Source organism: Capricornis sumatraensis, chromosome 10 (assembly GCF_032405125.1).
Source record: "Capricornis sumatraensis isolate serow.1 chromosome 10, serow.2, whole genome shotgun sequence".
NCBI lineage: Eukaryota > Metazoa > Chordata > Mammalia > Artiodactyla > Bovidae > Capricornis > Capricornis sumatraensis.
The window spans coordinates 103756696-103782244 of NC_091078.1; the positions used below are offsets into that span (position 1 = coordinate 103756696).

Sequence of the window (25549 nt, forward strand, 5' to 3'; positions counted from 1 at the left end):
AGGAGAGGGGGTACCAGGAAACGGGTCAGAAGCAGAGTCAGAAGTGAGCGTGTTCCCACTGCCATCCTTCCAACAAGAGGCGAGGGCCAGGCTGGGGACTGCGGACACTCGGGAGCATCATCCTAAGCACGTCACAAAAGGAAGCAGGGTTTCTGTTTTCACTTTTTTACTTTATAACCCTTTGGAACTATTTGAATATATATATTTGTAATATATATGTGTTACTTTCATAATTAAACAAAAACACAAAAATGATCTTAAAAAAAAAAGTAAAGAACTAGTCACAGTGTTAACATGAAACAGAATATCATCGTTGGGGACAGGTCACCCAGTTGAGTCCAAAGCTCCAACGCGGTTTCCAGTCTCGGTCGCCATGTCCAGCCTCCGATCCTCCGACCCCTTCCACGGGGCACCAGCGATGGCCTGGAACTGCCCTTAAAGCCCCGTCCCGGGCCCAGGAGAGGCCAGACCGCGAGGAAGGAAGTCAGCAAAATTCAGTTAATTTACAGCGTCGGAGGAAACCGGCCGCAGCGCCGGGGCCCCATGCGGCCGGCGCGAGCGTGCAGGCAGGCGCGCGGCCAGGGCGCCGGACCAGCGGGGGGGACCCGGGCTCCACGCGCTGTCCGCGGCGGGCGCCGCCTCACAGGGCAAAGGTGGTGAAGAAGATGTGCATCTTGGCCAGGAAGGTGGTGACGGAGCCCTGCCGCCAGAGCTTCATCTCCACGTCCAGCGCGAAGTCGCGCGGCGCGCGCACGGCGCGCTGCAGGAAGACCACGCCCGTGTAGGCGTTGAGGCGGCGCGTGCCGAAGTAGCCCTCCTCGTTGCCCCTGGTGATGGTCAGCGCGATGGTGTCGCCGGCGAAGACGGGCGCGGGGCTGATGCGGAAGATGTGTGCAGGCACCAGCAGCCCGGTCTGGAAGTTGAGCAGGTAGTGCGTGATGCGCGCGGGCGCGTTCTGGCACTCCAGGAAGTCGTGGCACTGTGTGCGCTCGCATTTCCTGCGGGGCGGACCGGGGCGTCAGCGGGGCGAGGCTCCCGCTAGCAGCCCCCGACCGACGCCCACCCAGCCTCCACCCGCAGCTCCGCGCTCGGCAGCCCCCAGCAGCCTGGGCTGCGTCACCTGACGCCGCTAGGCCCTCCGCTTTCCCGTCTGCAGGATGAGTTCACAGCCCCGCGGTGTCTTTGGCGGGAAGAGGTGAGATAAACCAGGCGGCGCGAAGCACAGTGCCGGCAGCGTCTGGTAGCAGCCCTCCCTGGCCCCCGCGCTCCTTGCTGTCTGCCTTCATTCTTACCTCCCTACCTCTAGTTTTTTCCTTCCCACACTATTTGCATGGATTCCCTGGCCATGGTGTTTCTTTAATCGTTTCTCAGATTCCCTTTTCTCCCGTAATTGACTCTCCTGAGCCGTTTCCCCCACTGACTTGGGACGGCCTGCCCTTGTCCCTCTCCGAGTATCAGAGAGCTCTGAGTCACACCTGCCCCAGAGGAAGCCGGGGAGCCCGGCCACACTACAGGGTGACGACCAAACCCCATGGGGCCCCGACTCGATTTCTAAGCTCAGCAATAATCTGGTCTCTTCTTGGCGCGATGAGACTGCCTCCTCCATCACTAAACCCCCGTCTTGAAGCTCAGTGCTTCCAACAGGGGCACCAGGGCTCCGCAGTTGTAGGGGATGCTCTGAGCAGAGTTCCCGGACGGGGGGAGCCACAGCAGGCAGGACCAGGCCACGTCACGCCCTGTGTAAGCTCATGACATGTCGTCGCTCATCACGAGCTCTCACCCTCCCTGGGGCTGGCGCTACCATCACCCGTGTGGTAGGCGGAGCAGCTGAGACCCAGGGAAGGGAGGCCACCGGCCACCAGACACACTCATCTAAACACCCACCACACCTCACACCGACCCGCCCTCGCACTGTGTATCAGTGAGCATGGCACAGGGTCAGCGGGGCAGCCAGGAGTAAACCACGGGCGCATACGTGCCAGGAAGGGCCACCTGAGGTGGGCCGTGCGCACAGAGGCAAAAGAGGCTGGCAAAGCAGCGAAAGCAAGCTCGAAACAACCGAGCACATCTGCGTGGCAGCAACGATCGAAGGAGAGATGCTGGACACTCTGGCAAGCGCTTATGGAAACGTGTGTTTAGTAAGAAAAGTGAAAGCGAAGTCGCTTAGTCGTGTCCCGCTCTTTGTGAGCCCATGGATTGTAACCTATCAGGCTCCTCTGACCATGGGGTTCTCCAGGCAAGACTGCTGGAGTGCGTGGCCATTCCCTTCTCCAGGGGATCTTCCCGACCCAGGGATCGAACCCGGGTCTCCTGCACTGCAGGCAGACGCTTTACCCTCTGAGCCACCAGGGAAGCCCCGTGTTCTTTAGTAAGAAGACAGGAAAAACAGCAAAATGCCAAGAAGCGCCAGGAGGGAATGTGGTCAGCAGCCTGTGGGACAGCCCCTACGCCCCCCTGCAGTCACACCGCATGGGCCGCCTCCCCGGTGACACCTACCCACCCGCACCCGCAGCGCTGGACTGTGTGGCCAGTGGCAGGAGTGATGACACGTCAATTTTAAGAGTACGTTGGGTCACAAAGGACTGTCACTTGCCTTCTCAGTGACCCGGGCCGGGGAGCTCCGGCCCCAAGGAGAGGCCGAGGTGGCGAGGCGCTGCAGCCTCCCGCCCAGAGCCATGAGCAGGCAGTGGCATCCTGAAGCCCCGGCAAGCCTCCAGTGGACGTGGCCCCACAGGGCCCGGAGCAGAACCACCCAGCTCAGCTGCGCTCCTTGGTCACGACCCTCCCAACACCGTGGAGGATGGTACCCACTTGTCATACTTCTTAAGGTGCTACACGTTGGGAAACACTCGCTACACAACAGAAGATGAACGTGTGCGTGTGTTTGAGAGAGAGGGAGATGGAGGTTTTTTTTATGTGTGTGTGAGAGTCTTCTTTCTTTCATTCTCTCTGTTCCAAACTTCCTGCAAGGTGCTTTCTTTTGCACTATTTATGGTCAGTCAGACCACACCCCGGACAGGGGGTCCGTGAAGATCAGGAAGTGATGAAGGCGGGCACACTGGTTGCCTGGCCTCTGCCCCGGGCACTGCAGGACTGGGGCAGGGTGCCTGGGCCCAAGGCCGGGGCAGGGGGCGGGGGGACGACTCACATTTCGGAGACTCGGATGTAGTTCGGAGGGCAGTCAAAGCGCAGGCAGCGGAAGCCGCCCTTGACGTTATGGCAGGTCTCAGCCTCGGAGCAGTTGTGGGTGCCCAGTGCGCACTCGTCCAGGTCTGTGGGGAACACAGGGTGATGGGCGGCTTTATGGGGGCCCCGGTCTGGAGACCCTCGTCCGAGCACCAGCCCCCCCAGCCCGCCCTGGGGGCCTGGGTCTCGGAGCAGCTGGTCCTGTGGGTGTACAGCTCACACGTCCCCATCTCATCCACTCTGGACAACAGTCCGGGCCTGGAGCCTCTGTGGGGTTGGCACTGGGGAGGAAGGCTCGGGGAGACAATCTGAACGGACATACAGGTGTCCAGCCTGAAGCACCTTCAAGAGCCAAAGTCACTGTAGCGTCTGAGCTTTGAGACGCCCCTCTGGGTTCCACCATCAGGCAGACACGGCCTCAGCCTCCAGAGTGAAACCACGCTCTAGGCATGTGAAGACATCATTCCCACCTGGCCGTTTACAGCAGGTGGGATCCTCGTCTTTTACAGAATCCAGACTGGTTATTTTTTTTAATTAAAATTAGTAATAAACTGAAAATTCTGAAAGAGATGGGAATACCAGACCACCTGACCTGCCTCTCGAGAAACCTGTATGCAGGTCAGGAAGCAACAGTTAGAACTGGACATGGAACAACAGACTGGTTCCAAATAGGAAAAGGTGTACGTCAAGGCTGTATATTGTCACCTTGCTTATTTAACTTCTATGCAGAGTACATCATGAGAAACCCTGGACTGGAAGAAGCACAAGCTGGAATCAAGATTGCCGGGAGAAATATCAATAACCTCAGATATGGAGATGACACCACCCTTATGGCAGAAAGTGAAGAGGAACTAGAGAGCCTCTTGATGAAAGTGAAAAAGGAGAGTGAAAAAGCTGGCTTAAAGCTTAGTTTTCTAAAGAAAACTAAGATCATGGCATCCGGTCCCATCACTTCATGGAAAATAGATGGGAAAACAGTGGAAACAGTGGTTGACTTTATTTTTCTGGGCTCCAAAAATCACCGCAGATGGTGACTGCAGCCATGAAATTAAAAGACACTTACTCCTTGGAAGGAAGGTTATGACCGACCTAGACAGCATATTCAAAAGCAGAGACATTACTTTGTCAACAAAGGTCCGTCTAGTCAAGGCTATGGTTTTTCCAGTGGTCACGTATGGATGTGAGAGTTGGATTGTGAAGAAAGCTGAGTGCCAAAGAATTGATGCTTTTGAACTGTGGTGTTGGAGAAGACTCTTGAGAGTCCCTTGGACTGCAAGGAGATCCAACCAATCCATCCTAAAGGAGATCAGTCCTGGGTGTTCATTGGAAGGACTGATGCTGAAGCTGAAACTCCAATACTTTGGCCACCTGATGCGAAGAGTTGACTCATTGGAAAAGACTCTGATGCTGGGAGGGATTGGGGGCGGGAGGAGAAGGGGACTCAACAGAGGATGAGATGGCTGAACTCCGGGAGTTGGTGATAGGGAGGCCTGGCGTGCTGCAGTTCATGGGGTCACAAAGAGTCAGATACAACTAAGCGATTGAACTGAACTGAACTGAATATTCAAATAGTATTAACAGTAAGAACTCTGCAGCCAGGAAGCCCCAGCCAGCGCTGGGGTTCCTCTTCTGCAGGCTCCTCCCTGGGGAGGTCTCCCGCCTTCAGGACCACGGCCCAGGATCCCTGTCCCCCTCGCAGGACAGGGCCCAGAGTGGAGTCCAAGCCTCCAAGACTCTCAGCTGGGTCAAGCAGCAGAAAGACTGCCCTGTTCCTCACCCCAGGCGTGGGCCCCGGTGAGCCTGGCCACCAGCGGCATCGGCCGTTCCGGGCTCACGCGCTTGGTGTTGTGGCTCTGGGCGCACGGCAGGCTGTGAGAGGCTTCCTGCGCCCACTCGGGGGCTGCCTGAGGCCCCGCCGGCGCGGACCCCGCACTCACCCTTGCAGGACCTGCCGTTGGCCGTAATGGTGTAGCCGGGCTCCGGGCACGCGCACTGGTAGCTCCCCGGCACGTTGATGCACTGGAAGGTGCAGAGGACGCCGGCGCCCTGGGTGCACTCGTCAATGTCTGCCAGGGAGAGCGTCAGCCCTCAGGAACCCCCGGTCACCCTGTCCCTGCCCGGCCTGGGGGCCCTTCTCGCAGATGAGGACAAAGGGGCTGGGGACAGAGCTGCCCAAGGCCACACTGGACCCACACGCTGGGGCCTGCCCCCCGGGGCCACTCCGGGCTTGCTGCGGCCGGCCGAGGGCCCATCGGGTACCAGACACAGCCTGGACGAGGCACAGCTGACCCCTGAACGACACGGGTTTGGACTGCGTGCATCCGCTTACATAGGGACCTTTTTCAGTAATTACTATGGGATCCACCCTCGGGCCAGTCACCCATGTGGAACCACAGATACAGAGGGCGGGCTATAAAGTTACACGTGACTCCAGGGGAGGGGGAGGCCTTGAGCCCTGCAGGGTCCAAGGTCAACTATGTAACTTAACCCTTCACCCCACTGAGGTCAGGACCATCGTCTCTGCTTTGCAGGGAAGGTGCCTGCAGTCAGACCTGGGAAGCGCTTGTCCAGGTGCCAGGGAGCCACGTGGCTGGGAAGGGTCCACCGCTCCGGCGCTGAGGCCTCTGTGTGCCCGGTGTGTCCCCCCCACCCCGGCGGGGACTCTCGAGCCTGACGCACGGGGGAGGTGCCTCCAGGCGGGGGCCCCGGGCGGACCAGGGGAGGCACCTGTGCAGGTGTGCCCGTCCTCGGCCAGCTGGTAGCCGTGCCTGCAGTAGCACTGGTAGGAGCCGTAGATGTTGGCGCATTCCTGGCTGCAGCGCTGGGCCTCACACTCGTTCACGTCTGCGCACAGACCGGCCGGAGGTCACAGAGGAGCCCGCCCGGACCAGAGCTGGCACCGGGGGCTTGCTCACGTGGAGCTTTCTCTTGAGAGACCATCGGTTCCAGCCTCCGCTTGGGGCTGATGGGGAACCCAAGGTCCGGAAAAAGGCAAGGGGTCAGCCAGGGACATGCCGCGAGGCAGGGGCGGGATTGTGGCATCCTGGCCTGCTGCCTGGAGGCGGCAGCCACACTGGCATAGGCCCCCCGCTGGGGAAGTAGATGCTGCTGTATTGCGGGCCCACAGCAGCTTGGACAGGTGGCTCTGAGAGGCGCTAACAGGAATCTGCCCTCGACCCCCTTCATGGGGCTGGGGGAGAGGTGAGAGCCGGCCTGCAGGGGACGGGGAGGGGGTGAGGGAAGGACAGTGAGGGGAGCATTGGCTGCACCCCGAGCTCCGTGCAGGAAGGGATTTGTCTCTCGTTCATCCAGCCGAGACCTGCCGAGCTCTGACAAGCGCCGGGTCTGTGCCGAGCTTGGAGACATGGCCCCAAACAAGACGGACAAACACCCCCACCCCGTGGAGCTGATGAGGTACAGAGCGGCTGGGGGTGGCCCTGTGCACGAGCAGGGGGCACTGTGGTAAGAGCAGGGTGAGCCGCGGTGAGGGTGGGGCTGACATCGCACATGCCCTTGGGGCTGCCGCCTGACCCGTGACCCTCACGGCCCCTCCGCACACACCGCTTTCACATGGAATGACTGAAGGCATGAATGAACGCATAAGTGCCTGGTCTCCTCTACCAGGCTCCGAGGCCACGCTGGTTCCCTCCCCGAGTCTACTGCGCAGCCTGAGAGAAGCAGGTGAGGTAGGGACGAAGGGTGGGTGAAGGCAGAATGGACCGCCACGAGGGTGGGCTCGACGGCCCGCCCCCCACAGCTCTGTGTGCCCACCTGGCCTGGCGGAGGGGCTCAAAGGTGACGGGAACACCAATGACTGAACGCCAGCCACAGGGTCTGTCTGGGGAGCCCGTCCGAGTGCCATGTGACGGAGCCAGGCCTGGCAATGCTCCGCTGCCCCTGGGCGGGGCTTGTCCCAGGGAGGCCAGCTCTTTAGCCAGGCCAGGCAATCAGAGAGAGGGGCCTGGCCTGCCTGGGGATCTCAGCAAACTCACCTCCCCAGGAGGAAAGGAGAACAGCTCCTGGGGAAGGTGCCGGGAGAGACAGCGCTGGCTGGGGGTGCTGGAGACCCTGCACCCCCTTCACCCCCAGCGTGGGATCTCCGCCTCCTCACCCTAGCCCCAGCAGACCTGGGACAGTCCCTCCCAGGTTGTCAGCCCTGGGGCACCTACCAGTGTGTTCTTTTAAGTTTAAACCCACCAGCAACATGTAAAACCCAGCAGGATTTATGCGTAATAAATATCTGGGTTGCTGGGATCTGCAAAACCGTGACTGGTCGGCCTGCACAGCACACGGGGTGCTGCGAGGCCGCGGGCCTGTCTCCTGTCTCGCTCACTCGGCTCTGTGCCCAGACTCCAGGGCACCGTAGTGGTGACCGGGACCGGAGCCTACCAAGGGGCAGAAGCTGGGCTGCCAGCCCTGCACATGGAAACTCCCACCTCTGGGCATGCAGACAGCAGAGCCAGCCAGCTCCCCGCTCTGAGACGGGGGTTCCTGCAGGAAGCCGCGGGCAGCTGAGGCTGGGGGCTCAGGGGGCGGGTGGGCGGGGGGCCGCTGTACCTTCACAGTGCTTGCCGTCAGCCGCCAGCAGGAAGCCGGAGGCGCAGGAACAGCGGTAGGAGCCCAGCGTGTTCTCGCACGTGTGCTGGCAGACACGCGTGGGTGATGTCCAGCACTCGTTCACGTCTGCAAGCGGCAGGTGCAGGGGGCCTCAGGAGGGCAGAGGGGCCTGGACGCCAGCCCCCACCCCCACCCCGGGCAGAGGAGGGACCCAGGGACCCAAAGGAGCAAGGGGGAGGAGGGATCAGAGCAGGAAGCAGCCGGGGTGCCGTAGGGAGATGGAGGGACGCACGGACAGACACAGGCAAAAAGCAAGAGACGAGGGCAACAGGAACCGTGAGGGGAGCCTCAGCTGGGCAGACACACCCAGAGAGGGCCAGACAGGCGGTCAGAGCAAGGCTGGCTAGGGCCTGGGGCAGGCAGGCACTGCTGGGGGCGCGTCCCAGCCCCTAGCCCCACCTACCGATGCAGGCGCGGCCAAAGGCGTCCCGCTGGAAGCCAGGCTTGCAGTCGCAGCGGTAGGAGCCGGGAAGGTTGTGGCACGCCTGGCCTTCGCCGCAGCGGTGCACACCCGTCTCACACTCGTTCACGTCTGCAGGTTGAGGCCAGCGGGGCACGCTGAGGCCCAAGCTCTCCCCCCTGCAGGAGCCACCACGCCCAGGGCCCCCAGGAGGGCGGAGGCGGGGGGGGGGGGCTGTGGTGGGCCTCACCCACACACTTGGTCCCGTCCTCGCTGGCATGGTAGCCACGTCCACAGATCACCAGGCTCCGTCTGCACGTGTAGGAGCCCACCGTGTTGATGCAGTTGAAGCCGGACCGACACGGCTCGGAGAGAGACGTGCACTCATTGATGTCTGCGGAGGGGGTGCGGGTGACAGGGAGCCGGGTGCGGGCCAGCCCAGGTTAGGGCCGGAAGGTCAGACCTCCCCCAGTGCCTGTGTCCCAGGACCCAAGGGTGTTCCCTCCCAGAAGCTGGGCACTGTTGAAAACAGGTGTGACACACCTTCATCCAGCCCAGTCCCACAGATGGGGGAAACAGACTAGAGGAGAAGCAGCTCGGCCGTGATCAGACAGCTCGGGGTAATGGGAGCTTCCGTCTGCAAAGGCCTCCGGGGCCCAGGCACTGACAGTCACCGACCCGGAGGCTGGGGGAGGGAAGGGCAGCCCCCCAGGCCCCGCCGATCTCTCAAGCCCTCAGACCCATCCCCCCAAGCACCCTCCCCCCGCCCCGGGGCCGGCAGACACAGCCGGGCAGGCCCCGCTCACCCACGCAGTTGCCCTCGGGGTCCTGCAGGAAGCCCTCCAGGCAGCGCTCCCGAGCCTGGCAGTGAAAGGAGCCCTCGGTGTTATGGCACACGGCGCCTGCCGGGCAGTTGTGCGTGCCCAGCTCACACTCGTCCACGTCTGCCACAGAGACAGGGCCGGGGGTCAGGGGCTGGCGGGCATGCACCCGCACATCCCTGCCACAACCTTGACATTACAAAGGTCTCCCGCATCGCGGGGCGCTGCTGTGGCCTGTGCAGCAGTGCTAGCGATGTCACCCTTCTCACTGCCGGGCACTCCGAGATGTACATCTTTACTCAGTGCGCACGGGTACCCAGGGCCGGGGCCAAGATGAGCCCCCTCCCGCATGGGGGAAACTGAGGCACGGGCACAGTTCGGCACTGCTCCTGGGCCTCCGGGCTTGGAGCTTCCAAGGATGAAGCAGCCAGACCCGCGTGTCTCCACTGTCCCCACCAGCCGTGTGGCCTCAGTGGGTCAGGGCCCACCCCCACCCCGTCCCCGCTGCCCAGCACCCAGTTTACAAAGTGCCGGCCTGTGCCCCCCCCCCACCCCGCAGCAGGCACGTCGGGCTGTTTCCCCAGATGAGGAAGCTGAGGACGGAGTTAAAAGACGACGCGGGGCTCGTGGCACAGCCGAGACCCCGTCAGCCTCCTGACGGCCAGGCCCACCTCGTGCGAGCATCTGTCGTCCATCCATCCACCCTCTCCGGTTTCCACAGCAGCCCAGTCTCTAGGGGTCCCATATTGGGTTCAGGGACCCCCGGAAGCCTGAGGACACAGCCTCTGCCCAGCCACTCTGGTCTAAGGAGGGTGCCCTGGGAGCAGAGGGCCAGGGGTGCCAGGCGTCCAGGGAGCCAAGACCACTCTCCAGGGGTCAGGGTTCTCTAAAGGGGGCTCACCATTGATCTGCGTGTGCCCTGGGCGTGCGTGGGTGTGCACAGGTGTGCTACAAGGGGTCTGAGCTCCTCTCCTCTCAGCTCATTCCACCCCTGCTCTGAGCCCAGCTCAGGGCCTGGCACGGAGTGTGTTTGGTCACTTCCCTGAGCTCATGCCCAACGTCAGAGTTGCTTCCCATCAAAATTTTCTAGGCTTGCAACAATGGATCACTGCTCTGGGTCTCACCTCCTGGGTGACATCCTTCTGGACATTTAAATAAACTGTCACCGATCATGTGTGAAATAGAGTCCCAAGTCCTTGCCTGCCTGGGCCTGCCAACCCAGCACCCTCCTTCCATTGGCAGCGTGCCCCTAGCCAAAACTTCCCTCTGCTCCATGTACCAAGGCCCCCTCCTCCCCTACCCCCTAAGGGCTGGCACCTGTGTTCCTGGCACCCTTCCCAGGGGCTCTGCATTCTGTAGGGCCCTGCCTTGACATCACCCCCACAGGGGGCTGGCCTCTTTGGACCCCCATCTAAAGCAAAACCCAGCCTTAGCCCTGCCATCCCGGTGTGCCTATGAGCCCCTGCCTACCTGGTCAAGAGACCAGACAGAGAAACATGCCCCCACAGAACCCCCACCACCCAGAACCCTGCCGGGGCCATAAACAAAGCCGAGGGAGCCGCTGCTGAAATGGCTCAGCTGAACTTCTCTCTCTCCTGAGGTTAGACTCTTCTGGTTAAAAAGGACAGAAATGACCCTTCTGTGGGAACGGAGGCATGAAGAGGAAAGTAACATGACCCAGACACGTGTACCTCGCCCCTCCCCCCTGCCACCAGTTTGGAGGCCACCTCTGCCCCCAAACACCATCATCTGTGGGGTCTCTCAACTGGCCAGAAACCCTGGAGCTTGGAACTTTCCCGAGGGAGCATGCTCTGAGCGGCCCGGGCGGCGGGTGGGGAGAAGGGTGAGGGGCGGGGCGGAGCAGGGCGAGGGGGCGGGGCGGAGCAGGGCGAGGGGGCGGGGCAGAGCAGGGTAAGGGGCGGGGCCGAGCAGGGTGAGGGGGCGGGGCAGGGTGAGGGGGCGGGGCCAGCAGCCAGCCCTCCTCACCTGTACACCGGCCCTCCTCGACCTTGTAGCCCGGCTGGCAGCTCAGGACCCTGTAGCAGATGAAGGAGCCCACCGTGTTCACACAGTGCTCGCCGCGGCTGCACGTGTGCAGGTCTGTCACGCACTCGTTGATGTCTGCGGGGAGGGCCAGGCTGTCAGGGGCTGCGGGGTGTTCCTGGGGACAGCACCAGCTGACCAGCCCCGCCCTCCAGGTGCTCGCCTGCCAGACAGCAGCAGGCTCTGTGCCACCACCCATTCAACAAAGATTTATGGAGCACGTGCCTGGTACCAGCAGCACCATGCTTGGCCTCAGGGCCCCCGGTGAGCAAGACAGAGAGGAGCCCTGCCATGGGGCACGCTCAGAAGACGCCCAGCAGACAGGCCTAAGAGGGAGGGTGGTCTGGAGTCTTATGGAAGAAACAGTGGGGTGAAGGAGACCAGGAGGGTGGGGGTGGGGGTGGGGGGCACGAAGGGTCATCAGGGCAGAGGGCACTTGAGCAACCATCTGAAGAGATCCAGAACAAGCCAAACACACATCCCAGGCAGAAGGGGCAGATTCAGGGTCGGGTCCAGATGTGGGGTGCGGGGAGAGGAGATGATCAGGAGACGCGGCGGGAGGCGGGAGCCATGGAGGGGTCCAGCAGAGGAGAGCGGACTGACTTGTTGGTAACAGGGGCCCCTGGCTGAGTGTGAACACTGCAGGGATGAGGGGTTCACAGAATAGGAGATGAAGGGGCTGAGGCTGCCATCCACAGAGGCAAGGAGACACAGCCACGTTCTGAAAATAATGTGAAAGTGAAAGCAACAGCTCTATGATGGATGAGAGGAAGGAGAGAGGGAAAAAAGAAGCCAAGGGGTCTGGCCAAAGCTTCCTGGCCAAACAGCTGGGCAGCTGAGGATGGGGCCAGCTGAGGGGAGCAGGCTCACAGAGGAAGGCTGGGAGCCTTGGAGGGGACACTGAGTCCTGCCTCGGAGTTCACAGAACGGGTCTTAGTGAAGCTGGGAACTTGGGAGTGGGGGTCACCTGGGGGGACAGGACAGGCAGAGAAGAGGCCTAGGACCTACGCCTGGTGGGAGCAGGCGGCGAGGAGATGCAAGCAACGGAGGGAGAAGCAGCCCTGGGGAGGGCAGAGGGGACCCAGAATGGTGACCAACGCAGACGCACGCGCGGGGGACACCACGAGCCGGCCCCCCCCCCCACCCGGCCGCACCGGTGCAGCAGTCCTTACCGATCCCTTCATTCCCTGGACACACCTCAACGAGCACCTATTCTGTGCTAAGCCCGGGCAGCCTAGCCGCATGGGGGCCACCCCGAGCTGGCAGGGAAGTGGGGACAGGCGGGTGGAGGCACTGGGGAGGAAGGTGGCACGGTCTCGGAAGCACCGCCTGCTCGGGGGCTGGAATGTCAGGGTCGCTCTGGGGGACACTGAGATCAGAGCTGATCCTACAAGCAGGACGGGGACAAGGTGGAGAGGAGGGGTACTGGGCTGTGGGGCAAGTGTGTGTTAGTCACTCAGCCGTGTCTGACTCTGCGACCCTATGGACTGTAGCCCACCAGTCTCCTCGGTCCATGGGATTGTCCAGGCCAGAATACTGCAGTGGGTAGCCTTTCCCTTCTCCAGGGGATCTGCCTGACTCAGGGATCGAACCCATGTCTCCTGCATTGCAGGTGGATTCTTCATTTTTTGAGCCACCAGAAAAGAATGCTCCCAAACTCCCAGGTGAGCCGACTGGTGTATAGGCTGAGCTAAGCCTGGTTGGGTGGGGACGAGGGAGAAGAAAAGGGGATTCTGGACCCATAGTTTCCAAGAAAGCCTTGGCTCGGCGAGATAGAGACTTCTGATTTACAGGCTGGATTGACACTTTCTCAGGACCCCAGAAACGTCATGGGTCAGGAGCCCCCCGCCCCCAGTCCCCACCCTGCTCCGGAGCCTGGGAGGAAGCACGTTGAGGGATGACAGCAGACGCCACTGACTGCACGGCTCACTAGGGACCCGGTGATTTAGAGCAGGGGTCCCCAACTCCGCCGGTCTGCGGGCTGTTAGAAGCCAGGCCACACAGCAGAAGGTGCGCCGTGGGCAAGCAGGCACCGCTGGCGCTGCTGTTCCCCATTGCTCGCGTTACGGCCTGAGCCATCCCCCTTCTCCCCGTGGAAACCCTGTCCCCACAAAGCCAGTCCCTGGTGCCAAAGAGGGTGCAGACCGCTGGCTTAGAGGAGATGCCCTTCCATGACCTCGAACACTCCTTCCCAGCTAAGGAACTAGGTCTCACAGAGGGGATGTGATGACCAAAGTCCCACGGCCTGCACGTGGCAACAGCAACAGAGCTCAGAGTGCCCAGCTCTTTCCTCACCCCCCCAGAGTGGGCCACAGAGCCAGGGCGCCTACCTTCCCGAAGCCCAGCCCACCCGGAACCCTCTTCCCCAGGGCCCATGACAGTCCTCAGAGGGCAGGGCACAGCAGGGCAACAGAAGAGCACAGGGGGTTCCCCTACAGAGGCCGCCAGCCTAGAAGCCCTCTGGACTCGGCACCACTCAGTCCTGTCCCACTTTGGCTTACATACCTCCAGTGACGGGGAGCTCACTACCTATGCAGGCTGCCTCAGTAAAACACATTTGTTGAATCATTATTATGACATCAAACTCTAGCAAGTTCTTTACATGGACTCATCTAACCAGCACAGTGTCCCTTGGAGGTAGATGCTATTTCTCTTTTCACGGGTGAAGAAACTTGAGTCTCAGAGAGATTAAACGACTGGTCTTGGGTCCTACAAGTAGAAAGTGGCAGAGCCAGGGCTTGAACCCAGGCGGTCTGGCCGCAGAGGCCACACTCTTCACCCGGGCACCCATCTCCCGTCTCACCAGCCGAGGTTAACAGAATACGCCCGGAGCTTACAACGCACCACAGAAGACACGTTTGTGGACAGACAAGTGATGCAAAGAATGAGCGCTCACAGACGAGATGAACACGTGCGTGGAACAAGGATGGAGAGGAGACCGGGGTCCAGGCAGGATGTCAAGGAGGGAAAGACTGAGTGAGCGACCATAAACCTTGCTGAATGGAGGCACCTCTGTTCTTAACCCCAAAACCCATTTTCCAGCCACCCGGCAACCCCTTTGAGAACAAAGTCATCTGTCGGACCACCAGGAAAACCTGCACCCCACATCCTGGGAAGGTGCTGGCGGGCCCCACGGACCATCCTCCCAGACACACACACAGACACGACCCAGATGGGAGGAGCTGCCGACAAGCAGGCTCCGCAGGGCTCATGTTGTGCCCACGGCCGGGGGCCGGGGGGCAAACATGTCTGCAGCGGCCACGCAGGCGCCCAGCGGTGGCGGGTGAGGCAGAGGACATGCCCAAGCTGGGCATGGTCCCCAAGCACAGAGGCGACGAGGGGGGGTCTGGGCGCGAGCCGTTCCGCCTGCGCGTGCCCCCTGCCGTTGCTCTTCCTCCCCGCATGCCCTTCTCACTTCCCGCGCCCCTGCCGTCCCTGGGCCCCATGCCGCGTTCTCCAGGGAGGGTGTCCAGACACTGCCGGCTGGAACGGCCTCCCCCTTGGCCTGAGCCCCTGTATTTCCCAGTCTGCCCCAAGCTCCACTACGCTGGGTCCCTCTCGGGTCAGGTCCACGATGATTTCTCCGAGAAAACCTCAGTCCCTCCCCCGCCAAGCCATGGGAGACCAGCTACCCAGGCAGAAGGGCTCCAAGACTCAGGGTCACACAGCAAATGAACACCCAGCTGGGGTATACAGCCCCAGACCGTCCGGACCCCAGCTCCACCCGTTTGCCTCGGAAGGGACTGTGGCCCCACTGAAGTACGATCTCAGCAGCTGAGGTCGCGTGCTCACTGTGCCTGGCGTCCTGGCTGTGCCACACACGTCACATAATCGCCAAACGGGGAGCAGTGCCTTGAGCACCCCCTTCTCACAGATGATGAAACAGAGGCCCAAGAGGAAGCTCAAGACCACAGAGATACTGGGCAGCCCTGCTCTGAAGCCCGGCCTCCCTGCCCCCAGACCCCACATCCTGTCCTGCTGCCCACGCGTCTCAATGCCCCCTCTTCAGTGAGCAGCCGGGTCATGCCTCAGTTCCAGCTCTGACTCAGGCCCATCCCTGGGGAGAGCGGCTTCCCAGGGGGTCAGTGGAGAAGCAGGGCAGGACATCAGGGGAGCGTGGGGGCCGTGCTGAGAGCTCACATGCAAAGGTCGGGCCCTTTGGCATGTGGCTGCGGGCGTGGCGGGCGGGCGTGGAGCAGAGCAGGGGGCGTGGTGGCAGGCGGGGCTCTGGCTTACCCACGCACTTCCTGTGCCTGTTGAGGATAAAGCCCTCAGCACAGACCACTGTGTGGTTGACACAGTAGAAGGATCCCAGGGTGTTCACACAGAACTGTCGCCGGTTACAATCGTGAGCGCCCAGCAGGCACTCATCTTGGTCTAGTGATACGTCGCGAGAGGAGAAACAGAAGGGCCGTTAGAGAGGTGTGGCCTCCAGTGACAGATGGGGAAACTGAGGCCCAGAGGGGCAAGGAGTTGCCCGGGGCCTCTCAGCCCATCCATCAGCAGTCCCTCTGGGCTTTGGGCCCAAGTCTGAGTTTGTGCAGTCAAGAGATGAGGGAGCAGGGGCTCTGGTAAGGGCAGGTGGCCAGGTGAAGCTCAGAGAGGGCAGACAGCCTGCCTGGGGTAACACAGCGGGCGGGACCAGAGGCTGTCCCCCGCCCGTGCTCCGGAGACACTCCACCTCCACGGACGGCCAGGGGAGTCACAGATGCTGGGGGCTGCAAACCTGAGCGCTGAGGGGGCCAGGCTGGGGACATCCGCGGGAGCAGGGGCCAAGGGGGCTCCGTGGGCACTGCTGAGCCTGTTCTCTGTCCAAAGGGGAACCGGAGCTGCGGGCTCGGATATTGTAAAGATCCGAGAAAAGCCTGAAATTTGGATTCTTCTGAAAACAGTTCTGGAGCTGTCACTGTTGGTCACCTGGTGGATGATTTTAAACAGGATGGAGCCCAGCAGGACTCCCCCGCAGGGCAGGATGCACCGATGGAATACCCTCGCACGCATCCCCCGACCTGGACACCACAGCCTTCACCGCTGGGGGCCCTGCAGACAGAAGCGGGGGCCTGGAGGAGCAGGGACACGGGCCCAGGAGAGATACAGGTCCCAGGAGACGGGGAGCAGAGCCAGCTTGGCCCCCACCATCTGAGAGAAAGGCTTGCCAGGCACCGCCGTGCTGTGCATACTGGGCAAGTCTCCCGCGCTTTCTGGGCATAAGGATGGTTTCCGCCCACACCAGAGCTGTCTCAGGCAGGCAGCTGGAGGGTTTTGGCTGCTGACAGGGATGGGGGTCTTTCCCAGACAGGCGTAACCCCCCAGGGCCCCCACCAGCATCGTGGCTCCTGAACGTGAGCTAAAGCATAAAGCGTCTCTGACACCATCGGCTCGCTCTGTGCCCACGCCGCCGCCCAACACGGAGGGGCTCCAGGTGACGCTCACTGCGGGAACCACGCCCTGATGGCCCCATCGCACAGAGAGCGGGCGGGCCCAGCCCGCAGGGCAGACCCCTCGCCCCGGGACGAGACCCAGACTGAGCAGGCTCACGGGTGCGAAAGGGACACACTTCCAGACCCTTTCCAGCCCCTCTGTGAAGGCAGCGTCACCGACACCCATACCCTTCTGTGGTTTCTGAGAGCAGGGCCCCCAGCTGGGCCGCCCCTGCCCTGGCCTTGCTCCCCAGGGCGGCCAGTGGGAGGCACTGCCTGCTGTCCTGGCCTCACCCATGGCTGGAACAGGGGCTGTGAGCGAGAGGAGGCGTGCTAGGTGCTCAGTCGTGTCCAACTCTTTGCGACCCCATGGACTGTAGCCCGCCAGGCTCCTCTGCCCATGGGGATTCTCCAGGCAAGAATACTGGAGTGGGTTGCTGTGCATTCCTACAGGGAATCTTTCCGACCCAGGGATCGAACCCAGGTCTCTTGCGTTGCAGGCAGTTTCTTTACCATGTGAGCCACCAGCAGGGCTAACAGAAAGGTCCCACCGAGATACGAACTTGGATTTCTGGATTCAGAGTCTGGAGTGCTCACCATTACAGGGGCAAGGCGGTCACAAGCCAAGACAGGCCACTCACGGGGGGGTGACCCTCAAGGACAGAGCCAGTCAGAGCGGGGCCCAGGGGGCCTCGGGCCCCTCCCCAGACCTCCTGGGTCAGATCCCTAGGGCCAGGTGGCATTCTCAGGATCGGTGTGGCCCCAGGCCCCCAGGGGACCGGCTGCACACTCAGGCTTGGGAAGGCCCGCTCCAGGGGGCAGCGGGGCTGCAGTCACCCCACGTGCCACTGGGGCTGCACGCACGCCCGGCACGTGGTGTGGCAGCGGTCTCAGCCGCTCCCCGTGCCGCCGGCGGTCGCGGCAGCCACGCCCGCTCCCTGCTCTCGGCACAGCAGGGCTCAGCCCTGGACCGCCTCCCCCGTGCCGGGCCCACTCAGGTGTGCGGAGGGCGGCAGGGACTCACCTTCACAGGACACGCCGTCCGCCATGATGGCGAAGCCGGGCAAGCAGGAGCACACGGCTGCGTCCCCGACAACCCTGCAGACCTGCTTGCAGGGCCCGTTGTCTGCCAGGAAAGTGGACGCGTTAGCTGCTCAGTCGGGTCTGACTCTTCGCGACCCCATGGACTGCAGCCCCACCAGGCTTCTCCGTCCCTGGGATTCTCCAGGCAAGACTACTGGAGTGCGTTGCCATACCCTCCTCCAGGGGATCTTCCCGACCCAGGGATTGAGGCCGGGTCTCCTGCGCTGCAGGCAGACTCCTTACTGTCTGCCAGGAGACCACCCAGCCCAGCACCCCCAGTTCCAGCCTACACGCGGAGGGGCCGGGAGCCGGGGAACCCCAGTCCCGACCCTTTCCACAAGGTCTCCCCTCCCTGCTCACACCCTGCTGGGGTCTGGGCTCCGCCACCATCACCCAGGCCTCCCTCAAGTGCCAGGGATGCCGGCAGAAGGAGATGGGGAGGGCGGAGCAGAGGGTGCAGAGAACTTTCCGCGCGTCGCTGAGTGCAGGCTGCACGGCGCCTGGGCGAGCGGGGATCCCGCGCGCTCGGTTTTACAGAAACTGAGCCTGAAGGCGGCTGACGGGCCGTCCGGGGGCCACACACGCTCGTCCCAGGCCGTGTCCCCCATCTCACTTCTCCCAGCCCAGACTGCGAGCTCAGCCAACCTCCCCGAGCAGAAGCACCCCTTGGCAGGGCCACCTTGCTCACGCCCAGCCCCAGAGGGCTCCCCGCCTGCCCGCGGCCGGGTTTACCTTGGCAGATGTTGGAATGTGGCACGGACAACGCGATGGTGTTGGGGGCCTCCTGGGAGGACTCGGGCCTCTGTGCAGACTCCTCTGTGGCCTCTGGCTTGGAGGGGCCGCCATCTGTCACGGGCAGGGCAGACAAGCGAGGGCGTCTCATGTCTGCAGTCAACCTCAGGCCCTTACAGGTGCCACTCGGGGCACTCGAGCGGGGGTGGCTCATTTCACACACACCCCCCGCCCCCTCGATCCCAAGGCAGAGGAAACGGAGGCTTAGGGAGGAACACATTTCAGGCAAGAGCCACGTCACAGCTAATCAGAGTCGGGGGCAGGGAGGGGAAATGGTCTCTAGACTCAGATGACTCTACCCTGGAAGCTGGCAGGGAGAAAGTCCTCTTGGACCGGGTGCTGGGGCCTGACCACCGCAGGCCCAGTGCTGGGGACACAGTCTGGGGACATGGGGGCCTCCTCTGTGGCCCAGGTCCTGGCCCTGAGCTTGAATCCAGGGCGGGGTGCGGGGGTCCCCTGCAGATGGAGCTCCAGGAGGGACCCATCTGCCTGGGCTCACAAACCGATCGCTCAGGACCCCTGGCAGCTGTGGGTTCCTACATGTGCATGGCGGGAGGGGCAGGACGAACCCCCGTCCTGCAGCGCACCACGCCCTGCTGGCAGGGCCGGCCCCGCCCCCACCTCCCGGGCCCTCACCTGGGCGGCAGGTGCGGCCGTCATCCTGCAGCGAGAAGCCGGGGAAGCAGGCGCAGCGGTAGGAGCCCACCGTGTTGATGCACAGGTGCTGGCACAGCTCCCCTGGGAGGAGCAGACACTCGTCCTGGTCGTCGCCCGGCAGGCTGTTGGGCAGCTCGGTCTCCGTGCCCAGCGACAGGGCCTCCCGGCTCGCCAACTCTGCCTCTGAAACTGGGGCGGGGGTCCGTGCTCGTGAGGAGAGCCAGGCTGGCCCCAGCGAGTGGCTGAGACCACACCACAGGCCCTCAGGAAATCTGATCAGGCCCTCCCCAGAACCTTCCATGTGCTCAGCTGAGATAGCATGATGTAGGATGGAGGGGCGCGTGGATGGAGGGACGCGTGGATGGAGGGGTGCGTGGATGGACGGGTAAGTGGATGAGCAGGTAGATGAACAGGCTGATGGAGAGGTGAGTGTTTGGTTCGGTGGGTGGATGGAGGGGCGCGTGGATGAGGGAATGAGTGGTAGAAAGATGGACCAGGATTGGCGGGGGCTGGGTGAAACGGATGGGTGGATGGGGATACGTAGGTGAAGAAACAAATTGGAGGTGCATGGGTAGAGAGTGGAGGGAGATGGGTGGCACGCCGTTATGCAGAACGGACGGTTAAATAGAAAAGCGAATGAGACCACCATCTTGAAAATAACAGGAGTCTATCATCGGAAGCCACAGAAGAACTCTGTCCAGAGCAGACCTCGGGAAGGTGACCAAGGTCCCCACAGAAGGCCAGAGGGCACCGCCTTGTCTCGAAGCCCCAGCAGCTGTCCCCCGCCACCCACTGGCCCCCGGCCTGGCTTGGGGAGCAGCACGCACCTCTCCGTGGTGCGGCCTCAGGCTCTGGAGGCCGGCGGACCTCGGGCACAATGAGGGGATCTTCGCCCTCACAACAGGAGAGCATGACGTGGTTGCAGGGGTAGCCGAGGTTGGGGTTGGACTCGCACGACTGGCCCTCAGCCCGCACGCGGAGCCCCAGGCCGCAGCAGTCACAGCATTGCTGGAGAGAAACGGATGGTCGCTGCCCAGCCCACAGGCCTTCCCCACCTGCCTTCCCCACGGCCTGAGGGCCCATGGGGCTCACTCCGGGCCCCCAGGCTCAGAGGAGGGGCTGATAAACGGGAGCGAATTCACCCCCTCTTGGTTCTTCTGCCCAGGACGTGTTCTCCAGGGACAGACGTGTCACCTGTCCCCATGTCCTGTGTCTGGCTCAGCGAGTGCAAGTGTTTCTTAATAATTCATAAATGACTTCTTATGAAAAGAACTACAAGTTAGCCCCTGGCCATACCCATTAACTGCCCCTATATTTACCAGCAGACTCCAATTCTGTTCTGCTGCCTAAAAGACAGCACTTCCCATGGCCCCTTGAAGTTAGAGACAGGAGTCGGTGGGTGAAGCTTTCAGGAGAGCTCTTAACTGGGGTTAACTCAACTTGAAAACACATCTTTTTACATTCCTACTTCCTCCTTTCTGGAACAGATGTGATGGCTGGAGCTCTAGAAGCTATCTTGTGTCATGAGGTGACCTTAGCGATGGAAACTACAAGCTAAAAAGGATCAAGCGGAAATACAGAAGCTTGGGTGCTCAGAGACATTTTTAGATTCACTGTGCCAGCCTGCCTGCCTCCAAAATCAAAGCCTGTAATTTGTTCAAACTACTGTGGCAGAGTGACTGCAGTAACAGTGCCAGCGGCTCGCTCTTCACTGTGTCCTCTGTCTTTGCAGAGTGGTAGTGCTGATTCTCCTCCTGAAAGAGAGGGCTCATTTCCCAGTCTCTTGATTGCACCTCATGACTTGCTTCAGCCAACAAGAGGAGGCAGAAGTGCCGGAGGGCCCTTCTCCGCCCTGGCCCCAAAAAGCCCTGCACACCTCTGCTTCCTGTGTCGGAGGCCTGCCCAGCCACGACCTGAACAAGCGCATGCTAGCCTGCTGGACGTTGGGACCACATGGAGCAGAGAAACATTGTCCCAGGTGACGGCCATCCTGCATCTAGCCAGCAAAGCCACTGGCTTAGAGCAGCCACGAACAGACCGAGAAAGAAACCGAAAGCCCTGTGAGGGCAGGGGACTGTGTGTGATCCATTTCTGTGTTCTGCGTGACACGGGGCCCGACACACACTGGTGTTCCGTCAATATTCCCGAATGAATGGGTCCATGGGCCGCCCCCAGGAGGGAGGCCCACAGCCTGCCACTCCCTCTGCCCTCGAGGACCTGCGGGCTCGGGCCGCGAGCCCCAGGGCAGCTTGCCTTGTACAGGGAGACACCACAGGTGTCGTTGTCCTCCTCCCCGCAGGCCTCGCCCTCCTTGGCGCCCAACACGCCAGCCATGCAGCTCTTCTCCTTCAAGTAGGACACGCAGCAGTGCTTCTGGGCCGTCCTGCAACAGAGCCGCGCCTCAGCCCCACCGAGCACCCCGTCCTCCAGGGAGCCCGCTTTCCCAGCAGAGGACACTCGGCTCAGGGAAGGAAAGCCCTGCCGAGGTCCACTGCGGGCGGGGTCCCTGCTGGCGCGGGGGCAGCAGCCAGACAGCACAGCCCCACCAAGTGCCGTGAGCTCTGTTCTCAGCTTAACCAGGGTGACTCAGGCCTGGGCCCCACGGGGCTCCAGGCTCGGTGTCCCTGACCAGTGGTGGGGGTCAGTGTCCCTGGTCCTGCCTCCAGTAACTGTAGGGCTGAGAGAGCCGATGGACCAGCACCCAAGACAGGGGGATGAAAGAGCAGGCTTCAGCCTCGCTTGAGGAAGGCCACGTCCCAGCAAGGGCCAGCCGGTGGCAGGAACGGCTGCCTATGAAGCAGTGAGGTGCCCATCACAGCAGGACTACAAGCAAGCGCCGGAGCGCTAGGTTCAAGACTCCCGAGTACGGCCCGCCCTAACGCCTAGGCAGCCCGAGAGCAAAGGGGCGAGGCTAGCATTTGAGTATTTCTAACAGAGGGCTTCCCAGGTGGCTGTGCTTAAAGAACCTGCCTGCCAATGCAAGAGAGGAGAGAGACTCGCGTTCGATCCCTGGGTCGGGAAGACCCCCTGGAGGAGGGCATGGCAACCCACCCCAGTATTCCTGCCTGGAGAACCCCATGGATAGAGGACTCCATGGGGTCGCACACAGTGGGACAGGACTGAGCGGCTCAGCACCCAGCAGGGGCTTGGTGCCTGGAGAGCGGGAAAGTGTGTGTGTCAGTCAGATGAGCAGGCGGATTCTTTACCATCTGAGCCACCGGGACAATAGGAAGCACAGGATCTAATCCAAGCCAATCTCCAGTGAGCTGTGTGGCTTGGGGTGAATCATATGCCCTCTCTGAACCTTATGTAGAAAGAGGAGCAGGCTGGATGAGATGGCGCGTCCCAGGAATAAAGAGGGAGTGAATGTCTGAGAGGACGTCCCCTGGGCCTGGCACAGGGAGGGCGTGGGCAAAAAGGCTTCCTTTGCTGAGTCAACCGTCAGAAGAAGCGATCAAGGCTCAAGGCTGAGCAGAGCCCTGGAGCAGTACCTGGTCAGAGAAGCAGCCAGCTGTTCCCGGGTGACGGCGGGGGCCTGTCACCTGCTGCCAGCTGCCCACTTCTGACCGGTCAGCCACTAGGCTGCACGGTGGGCTGGCTCTCAGGGCCAGTCCGCAGCTCCCCACACCTGGAGAGCACCGGCGGGCACCTGACGTGTGCAGAGGGCTCCCGGGGCAGCGCAGGGTCCGGGGCTGGGGATGCGGGGCCGACTCCCGCCCTACCTGCACACGTCACCCTCGGCGCTGCTCTCGGGGATGTCCAGGCACTCGTCGCTGTCGATGGCCCACTGCTGCCCAGCTGCGCAGCACGTCTCGATCAGGTCCTTCGTGGACACTGTGGGCGGAAATGCGAGCAGAGTCAGTGCCCGGATGGGGCCCGCGGTGCCCAGGTGGGCAGGCCCAGCAGGTACAGAGGCTGCCGGCGCCCGGCCAGATCCCTGTCCATCGCTGGGCAGGGGCCTCGCCCACCTGCTGCCGCCCATGCGGGCCACTGCCAGCCCACAGCTCGCAAGCACGACCGTCTCTGCAGAGCTGCCTGGGCGGGTAAGTCCAGCCGGGGGGAGCCGACCACCAGCTAGGCGGGGTTCACGGACCCACTCCGTCTCCAAGGGGACAGCCCAGTGGGACCAGGAGTATCATCAGCTCCTTCCCTGGTCCCCTCCCTGGGCAGTTTCACCGAACGAACCACAATGTGCCCAAGAACCTCCAACCCAGACTCTGCCTCTGAGGCACCAGATAAGACACCAACACATGAGCAGTGGCATCATCATCGGGGAAAGTTCTTGGGGAGGACGGGTGTGATGACTGGGGAGGGCAGGAGAAGCTGGGGCTTGGGAGAAGGTCTTAAAGGCACAGACCACAGTTAAAATATGGATGCCTTTTCCTACCCCAGAATTAACATTCCTTGAATAACGAAGAGCTCCGTGGACAAATACAACAGGCTGCTGACAGGTTAGGAGGTGTGTTTGGAGCGTCTACACTGAGAAAGAGTTGCTACTGAGAAATACAGTAACCTCCTGGAAATAAACATGAAAAAAACCAACCCCCAAAGTAGAGTATCTGTGAAGCCAGAAAAATGGGGAAGAGTGATGAATGCCAGGCGCAGGCCCTGGTGCCCTGGGCACGGGAGCGGTGACCACAGCAGCCAGTCCAGGTGGACACCTGGCCCCTCGGACAGTTGGGCACATCGGCGTCCCGGGCCCAGCGGTCCTGCTCCCGGCGTCTACGGCAGGACAGTCGTCATCGCACGGACCCACATTCACCAGCTCGAGGGCGCTCACTTCAGTGAAGCTTATGCAGGTGGTGAGGAGGCAACCTGAGTGCTCACCACTGGAGTCTCTCTTGGTAACAGAGAGCCTTGCTAAGATGATACGGAACCGGGAAAAAAGGAAGGTAATTAACGCAACCATTTGCCTCCGCAGTCTGAAAACAAATGACAGTCAAAGACGGAGCCCAACTTGGACGCCTATGTGCGTGCTCAGGAGCAGCACAGCTTCACAGAGTAACTTCGTACCTGGGTCCACAGCTCGGGGCTACCACGCACAGTCCTCTCTCTTCCCTGAAGACTCAGCGTCCTGCTATGTGGACCCACAGCGGCACAGCTGCCAAAGCCTGCGAGGACCGCTAGACGTCCTTGAGCAGCTCACAGAACCCAGCAGGGCTGTGGAACAAAAGCACCAAGACACGGCAGCAGCCTGCAAGGTTCTGGCAGCAGAGAGCTCAGCAGGGACCATCTGCGTCACTGGCGCAGCATGCATTTCAAGTCACTGAGCTTTCCTGAGTTCCACTTTCCCTTCTGAAAGCAGGGGCAATAAGCTTTGACATCAACCTGAAGGCTGTTCTGAGGCACCAGGGGGAATGCAAAACATTCTTCAAAATCAGTGTCTACCAAAACAAGTAACAGACGTCACGCCCAGCGGTGAGACATCAGGCACTTGCCCACTTGCAGGCACAAGTGTCCACGAACACTCCTGCTCAGCACTGTCTGAGAGATGCTGGCAGACACGATAGAGCAAGAAAAGAAAAAAGAGGCAGCAGAAAAACATCGGAAGAGAAGACACGACTGTCATTCTCTGCAGACGTTACGGTTTCATCTCTCTAGAAAATCCGAAGGAATCAATGTTAACACAGTACTGAAATGAATACGAATTATTATTATCACTTGGTAGAAAAGAATCAACACATACAAACTGGTGGCTTTACCATACACCAGCTACAATTAAATAGCAAAGGGAAAAGAAAAGAAGTCCCACACTACAGAGAAAGAAACCGGGAAATAAATCCATAGTAAACACGCTAAATCTATGTGAAGAAAAAAAGTCGCCTCATTGATGCGTTTGAGCTGTGGTGCTGGAGAAGACTCCTGAGAGTCCCCTGGACTGCAAGGAGATCCAACCCGTCCATTCTGAAGGAGATCGGCCCTGGGTGTTCTTTGGAAGGAATGATGCTAAAGCTGAAACTCCAGTACTTTGGCCACCTCATGCGAAGAGTTGACTCATTGGAAAAGACTCTGATGCTGGGAGGGATTGTGGGCAGGAGGAGAAGGGGACAACAGAGGATGAGATGGCTGGATGGCATCACCGACTCGATGGACGTGAGTCTGAGTGAACTCCAGGAGTTGGTGATGGACAGGGAGGCCTGGCGTGCTGCTGTCCATGGGGTCGCAAAGAGTCGGACACGACTAAGCGACTGAACTGAACTGAATAGGTAAGAGCCAACTCATTGGAAAAGACCTTGATTGAAGGCCAAAGGAGAAGGGGGGGGGCAGCAGAGGATGAGACGGCTGGATAGCATCACCGACTCGATGGACATGGGTTTGGGTAAGCTCAGGGAGATAGTGGAAGGCAGGGAAGCCTGGCGTGCTGCAGTTTGTGGGGTCGCAGAGAGTTGGACACATGACTCACAGACTGAACAGCAGTAAAACGTCTCAATAAAGCTCAATAAAGGGGAGAAAGAAAGCACAATTCACAAGCAAGAAGGAAAGCCTTAACCCAAGCAACTGGATAGAAGCTGAGGGCGCCTGATGGTAAA

At 61.1% G+C, this 25549-nt stretch overlaps 1 protein-coding gene across 3 annotated transcripts in view; it reads right to left on the bottom strand.

Moving 5' to 3' along the window:
* Positions 1-573: 573 nt before the first annotated feature.
* Positions 574-25549, bottom strand: part of FBLN2 (fibulin 2) — a 63474-nt gene continuing 38498 nt past the window's right edge. The window contains exons 3-18 of one of the 3 annotated variants that reach the window (XM_068981763.1): positions 22742-22853; positions 21273-21402; positions 19847-20027; positions 18999-19208; positions 18303-18416; positions 17512-17613; positions 15304-15444; positions 11011-11145; positions 9010-9147; positions 8454-8597; positions 8207-8335; positions 7744-7869; positions 5914-6030; positions 5124-5252; positions 3149-3272; positions 574-998 (exon numbers count right to left, since the gene is read on the bottom strand). In XM_068981763.1, coding sequence (XP_068837864.1) covers positions 641-998; positions 3149-3272; positions 5124-5252; positions 5914-6030; positions 7744-7869; positions 8207-8335; positions 8454-8597; positions 9010-9147; positions 11011-11145; positions 15304-15444; positions 17512-17613; positions 18303-18416; positions 18999-19208; positions 19847-20027; positions 21273-21402; positions 22742-22853 — 2390 coding nt within the window. In that variant the 3' untranslated portion in view covers positions 574-640. The remainder of the gene's footprint in view (positions 999-3148; positions 3273-5123; positions 5253-5913; positions 6031-7743; positions 7870-8206; positions 8336-8453; positions 8598-9009; positions 9148-11010; positions 11146-15303; positions 15445-17511; positions 17614-18302; positions 18417-18998; positions 19209-19846; positions 20028-21272; positions 21403-22741; positions 22854-25549) is intronic. The other 2 variants (XM_068981764.1, XM_068981765.1) reach the window with 2 other exon arrangements.